This window comes from Amblyomma mixtum, chromosome 9 (assembly GCF_055824585.1).
Source record: "Amblyomma mixtum isolate Tamu chromosome 9, ASM5582458v1, whole genome shotgun sequence".
Classification (NCBI taxonomy): domain Eukaryota; kingdom Metazoa; phylum Arthropoda; class Arachnida; order Ixodida; family Ixodidae; genus Amblyomma; species Amblyomma mixtum.
The window spans coordinates 85719245-85740686 of NC_143020.1; the positions used below are offsets into that span (position 1 = coordinate 85719245).

At 44.8% G+C, this 21442-nt stretch overlaps 1 protein-coding gene across 1 annotated transcript; it reads left to right on the plus strand.

Annotated features, from left to right (window-relative positions):
• The first annotated feature begins 1712 nt into the window (after nucleotides 1-1712).
• Nucleotides 1713-10197, plus strand: LOC149329966 (phosphatidylinositol phosphatase PTPRQ-like). The gene is made up of 6 exons (XM_089559334.1): nucleotides 1713-1777; nucleotides 2823-2884; nucleotides 5592-5894; nucleotides 7716-7979; nucleotides 9357-9641; nucleotides 10036-10197. Exons 1-6 carry the CDS (start codon nucleotides 1713-1715, stop codon nucleotides 10185-10187), a joined length of 1131 nt encoding a protein of 376 aa, XP_089415460.1. The 3' UTR covers nucleotides 10188-10197.
• The last annotated feature ends 11245 nt before the right edge of the window (nucleotides 10198-21442 follow it).

Genomic DNA, 21442 nt, shown 5'->3' on the forward strand with positions numbered 1-21442 from the left:
ATTTCTGCGTGCAGTTTGAGTCGCCGTTAAGTAGAGCGCTTGAGCGCCGCGTCTCCCTACGCAGATGGACACGTAGTCGTACATTTCAGATTTTAGAGGGAATGCGTCGTAGTAGAGTCAAATAGACTTGCAAGCAACTTGTGCATGAGCTCACCACCCGGAAACCATTGGGTGCCACCGAAATTCAATTTTGATTGCGCTTTGCAGACTGCTGGGGCGCTCTGCACAAGGGTGATGCAGAGTGCACACATCCTCTTTTCCTGTCAAACGAGTGTTGATATCAATTTTATAACTTGTACACTTGCGTACCACTTTGTTTAGTGAATTGTACTTGATTTAGTTGTCTCTTTGTCGCATCAACAGTAAGAACTTATCGTGGCTCACCACAGATTAATATTCAACAAAACAATACGTGCACAATACTTCGCACAAAGAGCTTCACCCGCAAGCGCGTTTCTCTGAGGGATTCCACGGAGACGAGATGGGACTTCATGCAGCGCTTGGAATAGCAAAAGGTCAAAAGTACGAATGTTATCGCTATGAAAGATGAAGAATATAAGTGCCTTATCAGCGACTGCCTGCTCCGGAAATTCTGCCCTAGGAGAAAACCCTTGATAAAGGGCGCCTTTAACATAGTGCACCATTGTAGCCAATAATAGAATACGATGTATTTTTTCCTTCACCGAAAGGTAAGGAAGGGCTAGAAGAAATATCTATCCACTGGTGCTGGATATTAGACGAGCGCTGGCCAAGGGAAAGCGGCATTTGACATGGCTGACTTATGGCGGTCGGCAGCATGCGTTTGGTCTTGTATAGTCTTTCTTAATTTTGAGATCAGCGAGCTAGCGGTAAGCTTGTTTTTTGCCTTCGCCAATTATTGTGCAGGTGCAGCACTGTTAACGGACCCGTTAGTACATTGCATCTCGGTTGTCGTTGTAGCGATGCAGACACGAATCTCGGAGCACCGCTTTCTGTACCATCATTTTTCTTGTCGCCGCGGTGTCGGTTGTTTAGCCAGGCAGCTGTGCGAATTCCCCGTTCAACGCTAAATGCGAAATTTACGGTGTAGAGAGGTTTCAAATATTCGTTTAGACCATTGAGTGAGCGCACCTGGGAGTAAGTACACTGGCATCTTTACCACCACCCTAGGGTTCGGAAACATATTTTATCGTGCGTTCATATTCTTATTCATAACGTTTTTCTTTTACCTCTAAAATCTATATCGGGACCTCCAGGCAACGGTGATCGCCACAAATCCACAACCGATCGCACCGTTCAAGCTGTCTTGAGAAGTGTGGCGACTGTTGTACGTCCTATGTAGACCGATCAACTATATGCGGAAAGTTTGTTGCGTGAACGCGGAAATAAAATTAATGCGGCCAACACAAAAACGACAATTTATTTTCGTAGGAGCAGAATGAAGGCATCTCTTGTAGTTATCCGGTTAGCTAAGGCTCGAACGATGTTGGGCGAAATGGAAACACTACTTGTACAACGTAGTGGCTCCGTGTTTAAAACAAAACCGCAGGAAAAGAGGAAAACAGCTTTCGGTCAACACAGCAGTCAAAAAGCCTGTCTGTATTCGAAATAACTTTAAAAGTAGATTTTTTGTGGATATCTCTATGCACTGGAAACCACTCGAAGAACTGTTTAAGTTAAAAACGTAGTAACGCCATACAACGATATGATAAGAATGAATGCGCGCAAACACCATGGCCTCCTCAGGGGGACAAGTCGGACAATTGAGCATCAACATGTATCGACTGATTACCCTGTTGTAACGACAGAACCAATACTGTCACTCTTAAAAAATCTATTTGAAGGTGCCAGCGGCAAAAAAATTAAATATCCTTTTGTCATCAGCGGCTTTTATTGTAGAAAACTAAGGAGAAAATGAGACCCTTTATGTGGATCTCTCAGGCTAGACTACATCGATCTTAACTTGGAAATAGTGATCACGGAGTGTTTTTTTCGCCTTGACGTAAGAAGACTAATTCGAGTGGCGAGAAACCTAATGGTCCTTTTTTTAGTAATATTTTCTAAACAAAAAATATGGATCTCGCTGGCGAGCGGTCATGAAAGCGGCCAGGAAGCGCCAAACAATGGCTTTTTACTAGGAATAAAAAGTGGACGGATTAGTCCTTTGTGCCCCTTTGAGCACATGTCGCTGCCTCCAACACACCGAGGAGCTTCATTATTCATAATAATGCTGATTCCTTTCGTTTATTCACTGCTGTTGTATTTCTCCCTGTATTATTCAACATTTAACTGAACATGAGTAGCAATCGTGGTGCTCTACATTAGATAACCGTGATAAATACTAGTGTTCCTTAGTCACTTCAAAACACCTTTTGGGTCATGCGCGTGTACTCATGAAGTTATTTAAGCACGAGATTCAGGAATAATTTGAAAATTTCTGCGCATGTTCATTGGCATCAAACTTGCGCGCTGTAGGACAGATGTCGTTCCCATATCCCTCTACCTAACCCTCTCCTGTGCTAGCTGCGGCTACTCTATCCCCGTAAACTTCTTAATCTCAACCACCCACCTATTTTTTTGCCACATCGTGCTACTCATGCCTTCTCGCGTAATCCATTCTGTCGGCTTAAGGGCCAATCGGTTATCCTGCCATCGCATTACATTCCCTGCCCATGCTCATTTCCACGCATGCCCATTTGGGCACTTTTTCACTTTCAGTATTTGCCGAGATTAAGAACACAACCATGTGTAATGTGTTTTTGGCTGTCTTTAACAATGATTCAGCCTTTAAATCACTTGTTCTAAATTCAAAATGTCGCAAACAGTTAATTTTTAATTCGAAGTGGTGTACAATGTCTCATATTTCCTTATTTTTATCAATTTCAGACGAATCTGCACCTTAGAGGTGAGTAAAGCGAAGATTTTGGTTGCTTCTGTAGGACCCTGTTATATGTAGTGGCTAAATCTTTCAAAAACTTATGATTATTTTAGTGGCAATTGAAGATTCTCGACGATTCATAGGCCTGCAAACTTTACACTGATGTGCGGTCAAGCATTATTTTACCACATTTTAACTATCATTGACGCAAGCCACACTTTAAAATTACTAGCCAAACTGGCCCATTACGGCCTCTAACCCAAGGAAGTAAACTACCACTTTATTGTTTCACAGCAATAGTTACGACATTTCATCATCATCATCAGCCTGACTACGCCCACTGCAGGGCAAAGGCCTCTGCCATGTGTCTCCAATTAACTCTGTCCTGTGCCAGCTGCGGCCACCCTATCCCCGCAAACTTCTTAATCTCAACCACCCCACTCACATTCCTCCGCTGCCTGCGACGCTTGCCTTCTCCTGGAAATCCAGTCCGTTACCCTTAAGGACCATCGCTTAGCTTTCCTTCGCATAAAGGCCCTGTCCAAGCCATTTTTTCTTTTATTTCATCGAGGATATCCTTCTGCCCCGTTTGTTTTCTGACCAACAATAACGTCTTCCTGTCTCCTAACGTTACACCTATCATTTTCATAAGTTTAAAGCGCGTGCATTCACGTATTTTAAAAACAAAGATGATGCAGATCATCTTTTTTACAAGGTAATTTTGGAAATCTTTCTTATATTATGACGTTTTGTGAATTAAGCAAGTTCATCTTTACATGCAACAATATGTTCCTAAACCTCATACCAAAAATAAAAAATAGAACAAAATGCTCATAGGTGATGTCATCCAACAAGGCTGAGGAAAGACCCTATCATTCTTGAAGCATGACTGAGAAAGAAACAGTAGTTCTAAATTATCTTTAAACAATTTCTTGGGGAACAACCGTATACGTTTGGCCCAGTTGCTTTCTTGTATGCCAAGCTAGCAAGGATAGTATTGTGTAAAAAATGCTGAATAATTTCTTCCTTTTATGCGAAGAGGGTAACATAAGTGTAACAGAAAGAAAGCGACAAGCTTTGTTTCATGCTTTCGTCAATGTTTAGAGGGGTGACCTTCACAGCATGCCACCTCACTGTGCATTTATCTGTCATTCAAGTACATCTCTAATGCCCCAGAGTAACCGCACAGCTGTCACGTTACCTGGAAGTTTCTCCTCACAACTGCTGAAATGACCTGTGCTATCAGCATAAACTAAATTATTTATTTTCTGCAGACCAATTTCAATTGTATTGCGCCTCCTCGATTCAGTGACAGGAACCGAAGAGATTGCAAGTACGACTCCAGACTAGACACCGTTGCAGTGGGTGGTAACCGAGATGCAGAACCATCAGCAGCACCGCTTGTATCAGACAGCCGATTCGCGCTAATGCACTCATCAGAATTCTTCGCGCGATTGTACAGAAAAAATGGAGCCGAGGGACATGTGTGAGGAAGTACCCTTGGCGATGCGGCGTTCAATCAAATGCGGCTTTTATATGCTGTTATATGCTTTCGAAACGCACTGCAAATCGGAGACACCAGCAAATTCAACACATGCTAGTGCCTGACGAAGACAGAAGGCAATGTTTCTAAAATTAAAGCACTGAGCCTAAATGTTGTCCCTGGTGGTCCCACGCACAATTCTGCATCACGGCTTAGTCGTCTACTATCGTAATGGCAAGGTCAGAATGGTGTTTTAATCTAATGTGCAACCTTGAAACGCTGCATTTTCTAAGGCCATTGCGTTTTGCGATATATAACAGGATTGCTTTCATGCAGCTTAAGGTACGTCGATTACATAAACTCCAAATACCCTGCGCATAAATAAAACCATGCGATCGGTCATATCCAGTTCTTTCACTCTTTTCTCTTCTTCCTGAGGCACGTTATTTTGAAAACGCTTATTTGCGAGAACTAGTTGGAACAACATTACAATCAATGGCTGTGAAATAAACTCCTCATTAAATAGGCCTTCCTCAGCGGATATCGCACCTTTAGGTCTGAGAATAAAAGCGTTTACAAACTGGAGTTGTCACAACACCTTTTTCATTTTTGCTGACTAACCTCTTCCAAAATCACTTCAAATGTGCTCGAAACGTATTCGGGAAATGAAGTATTTCAAGAAATAAAACTGGTTCCTAATAACCGAATCGTCTAGTGCCTAACTAAAACGGAATCAAGAGCATTCGTTTGAGCATTTGGTTACACTTTGCTTCAGAGGTAAATTCGTCTTTTTGCGAATGCCTTTTAATAGTGGCATTTAGCCAGGAGTGGAAGCATTGAATGAGCGCATAGGGAGGACAAACTCATCTCCTCTAATGAAATTGGGTGTCGTACCTACTGTGAGACATAAATAAAAATAAATTTAAAAGTCTACTTCGTGGGTGGTTTCTCTTCACAAATGGATTAAAGTGTAAAAAAGAAGTGTGTAAAAGAACAACCAAGCATTATCCCGCTGAGCGCTGTACTTCATAAGCAAGTTTGAAGCTGTTTTCTTGATATGTTTCACCTAGTTTCTCTGTTTAAATATACGTCACATTTGAGTCCTAAGGCTGTGCACGCAAATAAGTAGTTTATTCATCTTCAAACAACGACACTGCGTTCTCTTTTCTTTTTAGCAGTCTGTTTCCTCTCCTTTTACTCACTTAGTGCAAATATAAATGAGTAACCTAAGATTGTATTTTTTTTTTTCAGCACCATCACAAGTGCAAAACTTCCGCTACAGCATCGTGGGAGACGTCGTTGTTCGTTTTACATGGGAGAAACCGGCAAATCCTAACGGCCGAATCGATGCCTACTGCTTTGATTTTTTCAACCAGGACATGAATGAGACAGCAATTATTGACGTCCCAGGCGACGCTAGAGATCGTGCTTTCAACTTGACGTACCCGTTCAGCAAGTTCAATGTCTCTCTAGCGGCGTATAACCGGGAGGCGTATAGCGAAAAGATATTTCTCGGTCCGGAAGTTGTAGTTATCTTCGAGACGTTAGGCCCAGGTAAGAAACAAGACTTTCGATCATCATGTTTTCGCACCTTTATTTGCGCTTGTGAGCTACACTGCGGAAATTCTTTAAGCCTATCGACATCGACTTGGGCACTGCCAGCGCTGGCTGTTCTTCAGTTTTATTTTCAAGTGAAACTGCTCCCGCTCAAACAGGAAACAGAATGAGTTATTCAGGTTCGTGGCACCATGATGGCGATTCTAGAAACTTTATTCACCGGTGGCACATGACCGGAAGGCAGTGTCGTGAATCACCATGGGGGCCTCGGGGTTAGTATGTATGTAAAAAAAGGCTCAATATTCCTTACTTCTGCTTTAAGCACTTTTATTGACAACTTCTTTGCAAGGCGGTTGTGTTACCAAATGGCACCATGCTCCAAAACACTAAGTACCGTAAGCCTTCTCGACTCGAGACCGTGATTAAATTGTTTCTAATTTATAAGAATTTTGAGTAAGTAACATGAAACGGCATTGTATTATAAAATTCGCAAATGGCCAGTAGATTGATTGCCTTTTATTCCGTTCGACGAGCTTTTAATCAACTTTTTTTTCTGTTTTTTGTGTAGATACCATTATCCCAACCTAGGCTCTTCAGTGTGACTGCGTAATACAGAATAAATTTCAGACGCAAAACTTAGAACAGAATGATAGGATTTAGGTCAGAATTTGTCCAAGTAATCGTTACGGCAGAGAAGTTCCTTCTTTTCGTTTCAGATTCAGTAAAGCAATTCTAAGTTCGTTTGCGGAGAACGAGAGGGTCAGTGCGCATGAAAGGTGGGCGTGCAAGCATTTGCAGCTGGGAAAGCACTGGTTAAAACGAACCTGAGAACGATGATGCACGGGGATGGAGTTTGAAATTGTGCGTTTCTTAGAGTTACAGAAAGGATAATGCACCATAGCTGCATGAAACATAATGCGCGCCGCAAAATGGGCAACAATTGAACCTAATGCCCGACAGATAGTGCCAACACTTTACAAATCCAAACAGACTTGAGCGATAAGCTACCAATTTGTGTTTCTGCGCGCGAGCAAATGAAAGTAAGCAAGGAAAGAGCGTAGTGGCAGAGTTCGGTCCACCATATTCTTCATGAAATAGCAGTCAGTCTTGTAGGTACAATTACGGCAATACTCAGACATTATTTAGGCAAGGATTACACAATGTTGTTTCCTGCTTGAAAACAGACAGTCACAGACCTTTTTCATCTTATCCAGAAGATTTCAGCTAGACCATTTTTCAAATAAAGGTTGCCCACAAACTGAATTTTTTCTGCACAAATCATAAGACTAGACCATAACAACCATTACATCCACTTAACCTCCCTCAGGACCTTGTTGTATTTATAGCCAAAAACGCAGCGAACTGGTTTTTTCGTGGCAGACTTTACTCGGTGTATGCGCCGGATAAACTTCAAAAACAGGATTTTTCTGCACATCGGAAGTTTAGGCGGCCCCCATTGTTATATTCACAACAGTATCTTGCAATGTTCCACAGTTACCTAATAATTAAATGTGATGTCTGAGAAATTCTGACATATTCAGTTGCCTTCCGCGCTAGCCTTAACTATCTCATATAGCGAAGACTTTCTTTAGCATCTGATTTATGTCACTTACAATGCGCGACGCTACGCGGGGTTCTTTTACAAATATGCTTTCCGATTTAATTTAATGCTGTCATTAATTATTACGACGAGTTCTTCACAAAACGTTATACATCCTCAATGGGAGTGTAAAGAGTGGTTTAGAGCCATAACACTGAAGCCTTATCGTACTTTCCTCACCACGTAAGAACAATGAGCTTCATGCATTTTCCTTTCAGGACCACTACCTCCACGCCCTCAAGTGACAAATGTCACCAGCAACAGTGTGCGTTTGCTATGGGAAAAGCCTCAGGATCCTAGATATGACATCACGGCTTATAATGTCTCCATCACACCTGCACAGAGCTTCAGGATCACCAACACAAGCTTGACACTTGAGCACCTGAAGGCCTGGAAGTGTTATGAAATCGGCGTGGCCTCCTGCATCAACAGCACACATTGCGGCCGAGAGAGGCGTGTGCAGTTTCTGACAAAACTTGCAGGTGCGCTTCTAAAACCTTATTTAAGTAGAATGTGCATCTGATCTTTCCATAATCACGGTTCTAATGAGTCTTACCGGCTTATACCTACCGAGAAAGCTAAATCCCGTGACTATTTCGTTTTCTGTAGGATGATCCACCAAGTTGGATTTTCAGGTGTCCTAAGCGCGAAATTTGAAGTACTTTTCTTTTACATGTTAAATTCACCTACAAGTTAGATACAAGGATATTGCCTCCACCGAACCATTCTTTTCTAGCGTGCTCGTACAAATAATCGAGGTATAAATATAACGATGTCAATTCCGCGGGCAAGGGAAGGCAAATAGAGAGGCGGGTTATGCACGTGAAAGAAGCCGACAGCGACACAGGGTGCTAGCTTGGTTTCAGTGGCTGTTGATTTCTTTCAGATGCCGATTTGAAGGCATTTAGAGAACATGATTTTAGCATACAATGACGACAAAGCCTGATGTCTGTGATTAAAATTATTTCGATTGACGTGCTATAGCGCACAAGAATATCAATTTCTCGTACCCTAAGAACACAACTTCTAGCCGCCGCGGTGGCTCAGTGGTTATGGCGCTCGGCTGCTGTCCCTAAAGACGCCGGTTCGATCCCGGCCGCGGCAGTTGAATTTCTTTGGAGGAGAAATTCTAGAGGTCCGTGTACTGTGCGATGTCCGTGCACGTTAAAGAACCCCAGGTGGTCGAAATTCTCGGAGCCCTCCACTACGGTGTCTCTCATAGCCTTAGTCGGTTTGGGACGTTAAAACCCCATAAACCAAACCAAACCAAACATAACTTCTGTACGCGAATTTGCTATTATGTTATTTTGTGAGTTTTATGTAGATTAGTATGAATTGCAAGAAAATTCCAATAACTTTGCTTATTCCGTTCTATGTCTTAGGATTAACAATCTGAGAAACTGCAATTACCAGTTGGCGTCGCGTCTAGGCGAACCTATAGGTACCAAACTTGACATTCCACAGCGCAGCACTACCAGTACTTGTATTCTCTTTAACTTTAATTGGAAGCAGAAATTGTGTGTACCGAATTATTTACTTATTCCGTATTGTTGACAAATCTCTCCCACGAACTCGTTTCAGAGCATTTTGGGGGCAGTGGCCGATATTTGTAGCTACTTTCCCGATCATTGCATTCTCTCTGTCACTGGTTGGCCCGTTTCTGATTACGGCGAAAAATGGTTGCATTACTTCCAACATGCTAGCACTAATATTACAAGCTGCTACCACTGAAGGGGCAAAAAGCTGCACCGGAAAAACAATAAGATTCAAAATGCGGCTCTGTATTACATTTAAAAGGTGTTTCAACAGCCACACAACGTCTTCAGCTTATGGTTTTTTATTCATCACTTTGTTTTCAGCGCCCTCTAAGCCGTTGAATATGAGGGTCGACTCAGCGGGTAGCTCCTGGATTTTCGTGCAGTGGCAAGAACCGACAGAGCGTAATGGGCCTCTCACTGGTTACAACATTTCTATTACCAATGGTACTGGTCTGTTCCTAGCGACCACTACGGAGACCTCGTATAACTGTACGGAACTGGCGTCCGGAACAGCGTACAAGGTGTCCGTATACGCTTTCAATGAGGAGAACTCGATGACGGAGCGCGGTCCGACTGTGTCAGCTCAGGTTTCAACGCGTTATAGTGGTAAGTACGACGAATGTGTATTTATCGCTGTTGAGTCGCTGCAAAGGAACACAATCAACTAAGAAAAGTAAAGGTAAAATGCAGGTAATCTTAAAAATAAAGCATGTGAGGTAGCGCAAAACGGGACAAGGGACAAAGAAAGACGAAAGCGCCTGTGTTGTGTGCGTCTCTCTCTGTCCCTTGTCCCGTTTTGCGCCACCTCCCATACCATGAATGACAGTTACCGATTCGCCCAAGTTTCTACCCTTTTTAAAAATGAAGCAAGAAACCTCAAAATATCTTTATGTTAATGCTCGGCACGGTTAATTTTTTTACTGTAGAAGTTTCTGTGGCACTGACTATGCGCAGAGTACGGTGAATGATACCGCAACCATCTTCCCACCAAATATTTCAGACTCCGGTTTACGAGGTTTCTCTGGAACTACAATCTTCTTCACCATACTCATCTCTCTGATGGTGGTTGTTGTGGCATCGACGTCATTTTTCTGCAAGAAGTTAGATAACTCGAGGTGCGTAATTAGAAAAAAAAATGAGCAACGCCAGTGATTAATAACTGAATTGAGATGTTCTGCTCCTCTAGTGATTACAAATTTGTGTGTGAATCTAGACTGCCTTTTTATCGCGCATGAAAACTGCATTAGCCCTTGAATGGGCGAACTGAGCAAGACAGCCACATTTTCTATTACTATAGTGCGCACATCGGATTAAAATATAAACCCTTGGTACCGAACGAATTAGAAAATTTTTGGTCGAACTTTACCTATTTTACCTCTTGTGAGTGTACCAAGCTTATACGTGTCTTTCCTTTCTCCGGTCCTCTATTTTAGTTGCGCTGTTTCCTTTTGAAAGATTTAACCATTCTATTTCAAACCACACTAGAATAGGGGAAAGCTCTCAGATATTTCGGGCTTACAGCAGTGCATATAGAGCTCTCGGCATAAAAAGTTTACAGGATGTGTGCTTCAGGGAAAAAAACATAATGTAACGTGCTTCCATAGAACCTCGACGGAAGAAGCAGAAGATGAAGGACCAGCAGAGAGAAAGGAAGAGAAAGAGCTGAAGGACGCTGGTAGGCTTCCTGCTTCCATCCTGCTCCGACCGATCCCCTCTGTGAATAACCCCCCGTGCGTGCTAAGCACGTAACAGTTTGGTGGAGGTGCGGGGTATCGACCACGGAGCATTCCATCTACCGAAGGAGCCGTAGACTCGCAGGCTTCCCACCACTGCCATCGGACATGCCTGGAGACGACAATGCCGAGCAACCCGGGACATCCACAGCGAACAACTGGCCACATTACCGAGAGCCCCGCACATTTTTTGGAAAACCTGAAGAGGACGTTGACGAGTGGCTGAAACACTACGAGCGGGTGAGCAAATACAATCGCTGGAACGCTGCTACCAAACTGGCAAACGTGGTGTTTTTCCTTGCCGCCACTGCCCTTGACTGGTTCGACAATCATGAGGATACACTGAGTTCATGGGCAACATTTACGACCGAAATCAAGAAAAATTTTGGGGATGAATCGGCAACAAAAAAGCGTGCGGAACAGACATTGCTTCACCGCGCGCAAGTACCCGGAGAAACTTGCACGGCATACATCGAAGCCATCTTAAAGTTATGCAAGCTAGTTAACTCCAGTATGCTTGAAGAAGACAAAGTCGGCCACCTTCTAAAAGGAATTGCGGAAGATGTTTACAATTTCCTGATTAGCAAAGAGAGCCTGAGCACCACCGCTGACGTTATAAAACATTGCAGAACATTTGAAGCTCTTAAGCTGCGTCGAATTACCCCTAAATTCGGAAGATTGGCCAATGTCACCTCTATAGCCAGTGTTGAAGCCTGTCCTCCAAATTCTATGGCTGATATGATTCGAGAGATTGTGCGCGAGGAATTGTCCAGATCCCGGGACACCTTCTGCCGCACAGAATATCTGCGGCACAGTTCTGCACCGGAGGAAGATGTTGCCGCCCTGTCGACTCCGTGGGCGATCCATGGACGATCGGAACATTGCCCAACGTTATGGCCACCAGCCGGCGGAAAGGAGGCCCACCTACCCAGAAGACGTTGTTCGTCAGCAGCGAGATCCTGGCTCCAGCCAACGTCGCGACTTTGTTCGCCAGGACTTTTATGGCGGTCGCTGGCGCTCTCAACCTTTGTGCTACCGGTGTGGCATTGCAGGGCATATCGCTAGATATTGCCGCCGTCGTTTCCCGACTTCTCAAGACTGCCAACCCCCAGCGCCTACTTACGGACAAGTGCACACCGCGCAGCAGCGACCCTCAACGTCCGCTTGGGACCCATACCGTCCGAGCACTTTGCGGAGTTCATCACCTGCATCTGACCGCAGTGTGACGCCGCCACCTCAGCGCCAACGGCGGTCACCTTCTCCTCGACGTCGTGCATCCCCTCCGCCTCCGGGAAACTAGGAGGCGCGGCCAATGGAGGTGAGGCCGCCGGCGAGTCGATGACGTCCAATATACCTCTGCCCGTGTTTATGTTGAAGAACAAACTGGAAGTGTTTATTGATGGTGTGAAAACAATGGCTCTTGTGGACACTGGTGCTACCGTATCCGTTATGAGTTTGAGGTTTAAGAACCGTTTAGGTAGGAAAGTTATGTTTAGTGGTGACCGTGCAGCGTTATTTCGTGGTGTCGGTGGTGAACCTTTGGTTCCACTTGGTGTGTGTGCTTCGGATGTTGTTATTGGTGGTCTAACGTTTAGAACAGAATTCGCAGTGCTACCACGGTCAACGCATGATGTGATTCTTGGAATTGATTTTCTGCAAGAGTGTGGTGCAACTTTAGACTGTCGTACGGGAGAAATTGCTTTGAATTCTTCACTACTTTCAGCTCTTGTGGATAACTCGACACCGGATTTTGGAGCATTTGTGGTGGAAGAAGACACTATTGTACCAGCTTTCTCCGCAGCATTCATGCGGGTTTCCTCTATTCACAATCAGTGCGAATCTTTTGAAGCTGTGGTAGAGCCTACGACACTCGCCTGCTCTAAGAAGAGTATCGTCGTGCCTCGTTGCGTCGTTCCCGTGGTGAGAGGCCGTACTGAGCTGTGGACAGTGAACCACTCTGAAGAGCCAGCTGTGTTGCCCCGGGGCCTCAAACTCGCCCGTTTCGAGGAAGGTGTGTCAGGTTCCGTCGCGACGTTAACCAACTCTGTCAGTGAGCAGCACGTGAAAAGAGATATGGAGACCCAAGTTAAGGCTATGATTAATCAGGCTCTTCCCACAACCGAGCGTCGCACTCTAGTGGAACTCCTTCTGAAGCACGTGTTCGTGTTCGACTTTGCCAAAGACGATTCTACACCACCGCCTACCAGTCGTATTCATCACACGATCAACACCGGCTCCGCACCTCCTATACGCCAGAAGCCCTATCGAGTCTCAGCCACTGAACGTAAGTTAATAGATGACCAAGTTCAAGAGATGCTAAAGCGAGGCATAATTCGAGAGTCTTCAAGTCCTTGGGCAGCTCCAGTTATCCTTGTTAAGAAAAAAGATGGCACATGGAGGTTCTGTGTTGACTACCGTCGCTTAAATACGGCCACGAAGAAGGACGTCTACCCGCTTCCACGTATAGATGACGCAATTGATTGTCTGCACTCCGCTTCATACTTTTCTTCTATTGATTTGAGATCCGGCTACTGGCAAATCCCCATGCACGCTGCAGATAGGGAAAAAACGGCATTCATAACACCAGACGGACTTTACGAGTTTAACGTTATGCCTTTCGGATTATGTAACGCACCTGCAACATTCGAGCGGTTCATGGATACAATCCTGCGTGGCCTTAAGTGGCAAATCTGTTTATGTTATTTGGACGACGTTGTAATTTTTGCCAAAACGTTTAGGGAGCACAACAGCCGCCTGGATATTGTGCTTGATTGCATGGAACGAGCTGGCCTTATCCTCAATTCCAAGAAATGTCATTTTGGGAACCGTGAAACAATTGTTCTTGGTCATTTAGTTGATAAAGAAGGTGTTCGACCAGATCCAAAGAAAATTGAAGCTGTCAAAAGTTTTACGGTGCCTCAATCAGTGAAAGAGCTGCAGAGTTTTTTAGGGCTCTGCTCGTACTTTCGACGCTTTATAGCTAGGTTTGCGGACATCGCTTACCCACTGACGTGTTTGCTGCATAAAGATGCACCGTTCAATTGGACCAGCGAATGTGACGCAGCTTTCCGACATCTGAAATTTCTTTTGACCTCGGGCCCCATCCTACGCCACTTCTGCCCATCTGCACCAATTGAAGTGCACACTGATGCAAGTGGTATCGGTATCGGCGCTGTACTTATACAACGCCATGGTCACGATCAGCACGTGGTAGCATATGCCAGCCGGTCATTGAGTAAGAGCGAAAGAAATTACACGGTTACTGAGCAAGAATGTCTCGCCGTTGTTTTCGCTGTACAGCGCTTCCGCTCCTATCTGTACGGGAATGCTTTCACCGTCGTGACCGACCACCACTCGCTTTGCTGGCTAGTGAGTCTTCGTGACCCCTGTGGCCGGCTTGCTCGATGGGCTTTGCGCCTACAAGAATTTAATTTCACTGTGGTGCATAAAAGCGGCCGTAAACACTCAGATGCCGATTGTCTTTCCCGTTTGCCGCTTCAAACGACTGATGACGACGCAGACAACTTTGATGAATACTTGGCGTCACTTTCACAAGCCTTCCCCGATCTTCAAGTTTTCCGAACTGAGCAACGCAAAGACCAAACATTAACCTCTTTGTTTGATGCCGCTCAAGATTCTGTAAAGAATACTTTTTGCATTCGCGACGGTTTGCTTTATAAGAAGAATTTCGCTTCTGGAGGAGCACGCATGCTTCTTGTCGTACCCGAAAACCTACGCATCACAGTTCTTGAAATGATGCACGACGACGCCACGTCTGGGCACTTGGGAGTGACACGCACACTCCACCGCACACAACAACGATTTTACTGGCCTAACATGCGTTCAACCATCCAGCACTATGTAGCCAGCTGTGTGCAATGCCAGCGCTTTAAGCTGCCGACTTCAAGTCCACCTGGCAAACTGCGGCCAATCACACCTCCAACAGCCCCGTTTGAGCAAGTTGGCATTGACCTCCTTGGACCTTTCCCACGGTCCTCGAAAGGAAATCGATGGATTCTTGTGTGCGTAGACCACTTAACCCGTTATTGTGAGACAGCCGCGATACCAGCTGCTACTGCGTCTGAAGTATCTAACTTCTTACTTCGTTTCGTAATTCTTCGGCACGGCCCTCCTGCAGTTCTCATTAGCGACCGTGGACGCCAATTTACAGTGGACGCTGTTGAAGAACTTCTCCGCCTCAGCAGCTGCAGTTTTCGCCACTCCACGCCATATCATCCCCAAACGAACGGTGTGGTAGAACGCACTAATCGGACGCTCACCACCATGCTTGCTATGTACGTCGCTGCAGATCATAAAGACTGGGATGGCGTCCTCCCGTTCGTTACTCATGCATACAACACAGCGCAACATGAGACAACTGGCTACAGCCCCTTTTACCTGCTCTATGCTCGCTCGCCTCGCTGTGGCCTTGACACCATTCTACCATTTTTCATCCACGACGAACCTTCTCTTGCGACTACACTCTGCAGAGCTGAAGAAGCTCGCCAGCTTGCCCGCGTTCGAATTTTATCTTCGCAAGAGCGTTCCAAGAACCGCTACGACGTCCAACACCAAGAAGTTTCTTATGTTCCTGGTGACATTGTGTGGTTGTGGACCCCTCTACGCAAGCGTGGTCTGTGTCAGAAACTGCTATCCCACTACACTGGACCGTTTGTTGTGTTGGAGTGCATTAGTGACGTTAATTACGTTATATCACGACTAACTGCTAGTGGTCGACGATCACGCCAGTCTCAGGTGGTGCATGTAGCCCGCCTCAAGCGATTCCATCCCAGACGGTCTATTTAACTCGCCCGACGGGCTTCGTCTGCGAGGAGGGAAATGTAACGTGCTTCCATAGAACCTCGACGGAAGAAGCAGAAGATGAAGGACCAGCAGAGAGAAAGGAAGAGAAAGAGCTGAAGGACGCTGGTAGGCTTCCTGCTTCCTGCTTCCATCCTGCTCCGACCGATCCCCTCTGTGAATAACCCCCCGTGCGTGCTAAGCACGTAACAATATTTTGGGTACGCATCTTGATTCAGTCGTCTATTATAGTAACTACTCGGTGGAGCACCCACGTCTTCTCATACCACCAAACTTTTCAGGCAGCTTCAGGCAATTGCCTTAAGAATACGTGGAAATATTTTTTCTCTACATATCACCAGTCCGTACTTTTGCACCCTACGGTATGTGAGCGACCAACACGCAGGCATGCTTATAGCCAAACTCGAATGGTGCCAGTTGTTTTCAGCGCTTAAGGTTGTCTTACGAGGTGCGATCGGCAACAGTGCGCGGAGCGACATATTGCCGATGAGAAGAAACAAGGCGAACAGCAACATTCTTAGCCAGACGGGAGCAAGACGCAGTTCTCGTATCCTCTTTGTTCTCTTCCGAGGCGTGATTAGAAACCGTGTGCATTAAAAACAGCTGTCGTTCTCGACGATCCCAGCACCGTTAGGCCTCGCCAAGTGCGAGAACAGTACTTTGAGACTAGCTTATCAAAAGGGCACAGTGCTTCCATTTGTGCACAGAACGGGCTCTGCTTTAAGCTGGCCTGGGGCGCGTGGTGTTTGAAAATATATCTGTGAAGTTGGATAAGCATATTTCGAAGTGACGACATAAATATCTCTTGAAAACATACATATGTGCATTGATTTGGTAAATTTGTTTTTGAGGGATGGAAATGGCGCAGTATCTGTCTCGCATATCTCGGCGGACACCTGAACCACTCCGTAAGAGGAAGTGGGAGTGAAAGAAGAAAGAGAGAAAGAGGTAACGTAGTGGTCTCCAGAATAACTTCGACCACCTGGGAATCTTTAACGTGCACTGACATCGCACAGCACGTGGGCGTCGAAGCGCAATAGGTACCTATATAAAAGCTAAATTAAATTAATGTTGTGGCTAAACTAAAGCGGAACGAGTTTTGCCGAGCACAAACGCACAAGCAAATTTAGAACCTGAAAAATAAAAATGCGACGAAACCATTATTCCAGCTCATTTTTTTTATTTCTCAAGAAAAACAACATTTCCTTCTTTTCTTTCAGAGAAGCACTAGAATTGACGAGAGCCGAACATTCTTAAAATTGATCGCGTTGATCATCGTCATAAGGCCGGGATTTCAAGGTGCCATACCAACGCCTGTTTTCAGTCTCACCTACACCGGACTTCCATTGAATGGAACAACCTCCACCCCGTTATTGCAGCCATTCAAGTTAACCTGTGCTTTCGCTATGCATTAGCTAACTTTGTATATTCAGGAGAAAGTTGAAATTGTGTTCCAATATTGACTGCATTTTATTCATTCTTTTGTTTTGTCCTGTGTAACCTACTCCCCTCTCTTTGCCTCTGGCCCTGAAGGCACAATAAATAAATCTCTTACATTCTTCCAATTACATTCCTAAAACTTTTTACAAAATAAATAAATGAGCAGCACATCAAAAACAAATTTATAGCAATAGTCGGCTCCAGCCAGGTACAAGAGGCCGCACGTGCGCAGACTACGCCTTGCAAAGTTGACATCAGCTAAAGGACTTGCGTCTCCCCTGTCAGCTACGCCATGCCTTTGATTTTCTGCAGTCCGCTATATGCACTTGATAAATGAGCATAATAAAAACATCCGGGCCTCATAAACAACATTCTTAAAGAAAAAAATGCAATTGCATTTAGGTCGCCAGCTGTGTTGTCAACAGTGAGTGCCTAACGTTCTTGTCGGGATGAAATTTAGTGTAATTTCCTCAATTTAGGTTTATTGCGCGTTTGCAGTACAACCGAGCTACCACCCATGGCCACTCCTCGACCATCCTCATCGTCAGCCTGACTACGCCCACTGCAGGGCAAAGGCCTCTCCCATGTCTCTCCAATTAACCCTGTCCTTCGCCAGTTGCGCCCACCGTATGCCTCCAAACTTCTTAATCTCATCCACCCACCTAACTTTCTGCCACCCCCTGCCACGCTTGCTTTATCTTGGAATCCACTCCGTCATTAAGGAGCAGCGATTATCGTGCCTTCGCATTGCATGCCCTGCCCAAGCCCATTTCTTTATCCTGATTTCGACTATGAGGTCATTAACCCGCCTTTATTCGCTCCCCCACACTGTCCGCTTCCGGTCTCTTAACGTTACAACTGCTTTGGCAAGTCTGAGATGTCGTGGGATGGAGCGCAGACCACATACACATTCTTGGAGTTCAGTTCAAATGCTGTATTGTTCACATTACGCAAGGAGCTCAGCCATTTCCATGAAAATGACTCTATCCAAATCAGTCTCTAATTTTCCGGATCTCTCAACCAACCGGTATCTTATTTCTCACTCACTACGATGAGCAAGTTTCTCAAAAACCAGCGGCCACGTTGCTATCTGCCATGGTAGGTCGGTTGCGTTGACGTCACAGGGTCTCGTGACCTCTCGATCAATAAGAGAATTTCGTGACACAGAAACCTTAAATTTTTTTCGGAGACAACATATATGCTATCGCATTGAAATAATAAACTGTGAATTAGATAACAGCTCACCAAACGAATAAAAGGGTGCATCTATTAATCTGTACACTTGACGTCCAACAACATAGGCACATTAATGCACGTGACATGCAACTGCCTTGACTCCATTTTTAATTTTCAGTGGAAAGCTTTTCGCCGGTTTAATCGACCACCGTTTCATTATCATTCTGGTGATTGCGTTTCCAGACTAGTTTCCTTCATTTCTTCAGATTTCAGCCATCATATTACAGACCTACATTTCTTTTCAGAAACGATCTTTCCCCTTCTGCTGCATGAGGTTTCATATATTAATGATCCTTACCTACCTCAATCTGTGTTATGTGTTGCCAGTTTATTTATTTCTAAACATGTTTTTCGACCACATTGCTTGCTACTACTAGAACGCATCGGCTTTTCAAGCGAAAGTGCAGAACCCAGAAGCTATGCAAAAGCGCTCCCTTAAATGCAAGGAAGCAAGGCTTATCACTCGTCCTTATTGACAATGGAAAAATGCTTTATTGTAGTTCTCTCATGAAGCAGGGAATTTAATTGCAATTTCCACCGACTGTGGTAATTATAATTAAACGCTGCTAGACTTATTGCATGCGTTTCCCATAAATCGAATGCCGGTTGGGAGCGTGAAATCTGATAGATAGGGCACGTTTGGGAAAGGCAAGGCAGTCCATGTGCGTTCAGGCGTTGCTTAGAACCTAGGAGTGTGCGAATAGCACTTCAACAGCGATTCGACTAAGAACAGTGCAGTTCTCCTACCGAATCATACACGAATATCCTTGCTACACATCGTATCGACTATGCATAAAATACTGATGCAAACTAACCCAATATTTTTACGCATGTCTGCTATGCACGTCCAGCATTCTTGGACAAAAATTTGTAATATTAGAATATTTCAAGACACTCTTTAACTTTGAATTTATTGGTTGATCCTTCTCATGCGTAGCAGAATATCTTTTTTTAGTTTTTCCATCGCTGCCATTCAAAACCAATGGGGAACGTTTTCGACGATAGCAAAATTGTTAATATCAAGAAAAATGCAAGCCTACGGACAGAAGGTCTACAGATATATTGATTGCTATAGTAAACTATTACATTATTATAAAAAAATGCGTTCATACACTCTTTCCTGTTGAAAAATGGTTGTGTGCAGAATGCTTGGGTATGTACCCGAACATCTGTAGATAATCATTTATCGTACGAAACAGCGAAGCACTACCAAAATGATGTGGTGCAGTGTTATATCTCATGAAGTTATAGCTCAGCAAGCGCTGAAAAGTCGTAAAATATGATCATAAAGAAAAAAAGTTCGCGCCTTATTGGGCACGCTGCAGGGGCTTGCGGCATAGGAGAAAGAAAACATGAAGAATAATGTCTGCTTACACGCAGCTCGAGAAAGGCTACATCTGTTTCTGCGTCTACAAAGAAAGAAATAGCTTTTTTGTGAGCGTGTTTTAAACCCTGTGACAAAAATCACGTCACCTTATAGGTCAATAACTAATTCACGGAAAGATGCACTACGCCTTTTTTCAGTGTCATCTAGTACGGAAGTTCGGATTTCAATAAAGTGACGCAGTCCGAACTCTCGGAACTCTACAAATATGGATCAGAATACCTCAGAAGCTGAATGTCTCGCAAGCGCAACAGAGACAGAGTGCGAAAAGCGTCAGCATCCTGATATTCTCACCCAAGAAGGAAAACCTACCGGAAATAGACGTCAAGCATATGGTGGTGGCGCTAAACCTGCGTTTTCCTGTTCTAACGTCATTTTCGTGCAGGAAAGGCTCTTGTCAGCTGCAGGAACGCATAGCGGCCGTTATCATCAGGCGAGGCACTTAGTCCCCACTCCTCGAAACGGTGCAATTGCTTGCCATTGACATTTTCTAATCGCCAGACCAGATGGCTGGGGAGTGCTCTTCTCACCGATGACACGACGCATATGAATGTCAAAGACATTTAAAGCCCTCAAGACTAACCGAAGGGCCACCTTGGGAGAGCTCTGAGTGGAAATCTTGACGGTAGCGCGCGCCAGAACAGCATGCGTTGGCAGACAAACAAAAATTCAGGAGGGCACTTTGTTGACCTAAAGTGCGGTGAGGCGAAAGCCTTAGGCGTGGTGCTGCTGCTTGTGTAACTTATGTGTGGTTAAGATGTTAAGGTTCGACTCTAAGAGTGGAACGCGACAGCGTCTTGCAACGCTGCCAGGGAGTCCACAGAACGCCATCGCCCGTACGGCTGTACGCCTTACTCGTCGGTAAATTGGTTTTTTTTTTAGGAAAGAAAATGTATCTGTCTCGGTGAACCTCGCCGTAACGGGAAGGGAGGAAGATGGGAGTGAACGAACACACCGTATTCACTAAACGCGCCTTTGTTCTTTCCAAAGCATCCAGCTGGCATGGCGGAGTAGATAGCATGCTCGTCTCGCACGCCGAAGACCGGGGCTCGAATCCCGAGCTCGACCAATTGCCTATCCAGTTTTGTTTATTTATGGGGTCTGACTAGAAAGGCTAATTAGGCTAATTGGTTAATTAAGCAATTAACTAAACTCAGTCTCACTTACCTGGAGCCTCACTATACGATCCCTTTAATTGGTTGCATGGTTACTAGCCAATGTACAATTAACCCAGTTTGAAATTCATGCATTGTGACGTCTCGACCATTTCGACCAAATGAAACAAGGTCAGCGTAGCTACGGCGGCCACCTGAGGTCTCGCTATGGCTGTCGGAGTGTTGCTTTTGCAACAAAAAGCAAACCCCTCCTGAGAGGCCTCTCTGCAGAGGTGACCGAAGACGCCGATGTTGTGAAGATATCCGCCTATACTTAAACCGGAAGGAAGGTGCAGCCAGCGTGAACATGGTCCGAGATAGACGAGCCTTTCACTACGCTGGGATATTGTCAGCTTGCGCTTAGAGTTATTTTGTACGACTACGCGGTGTGTGACCGCGCGCTTTAATGAATTAGTCAACATATTCATAGTATGGCTTTTAACAAATAATTCAGGCCGAAGTACCGTCTACGCAGAAGAGGTTGCGTAGAGTATGAAATAAAGAGCAATACATGCTTATTAAAAAAACATACAGCCAAATTACGAAGAAAAACTACTTCAACGAACGCAATATTCTAGCCGCTCAAAAAAAAGGGTAAGTTTAACTGCGTTGCACTGAAGATCATAAAGCGCGAAAAAT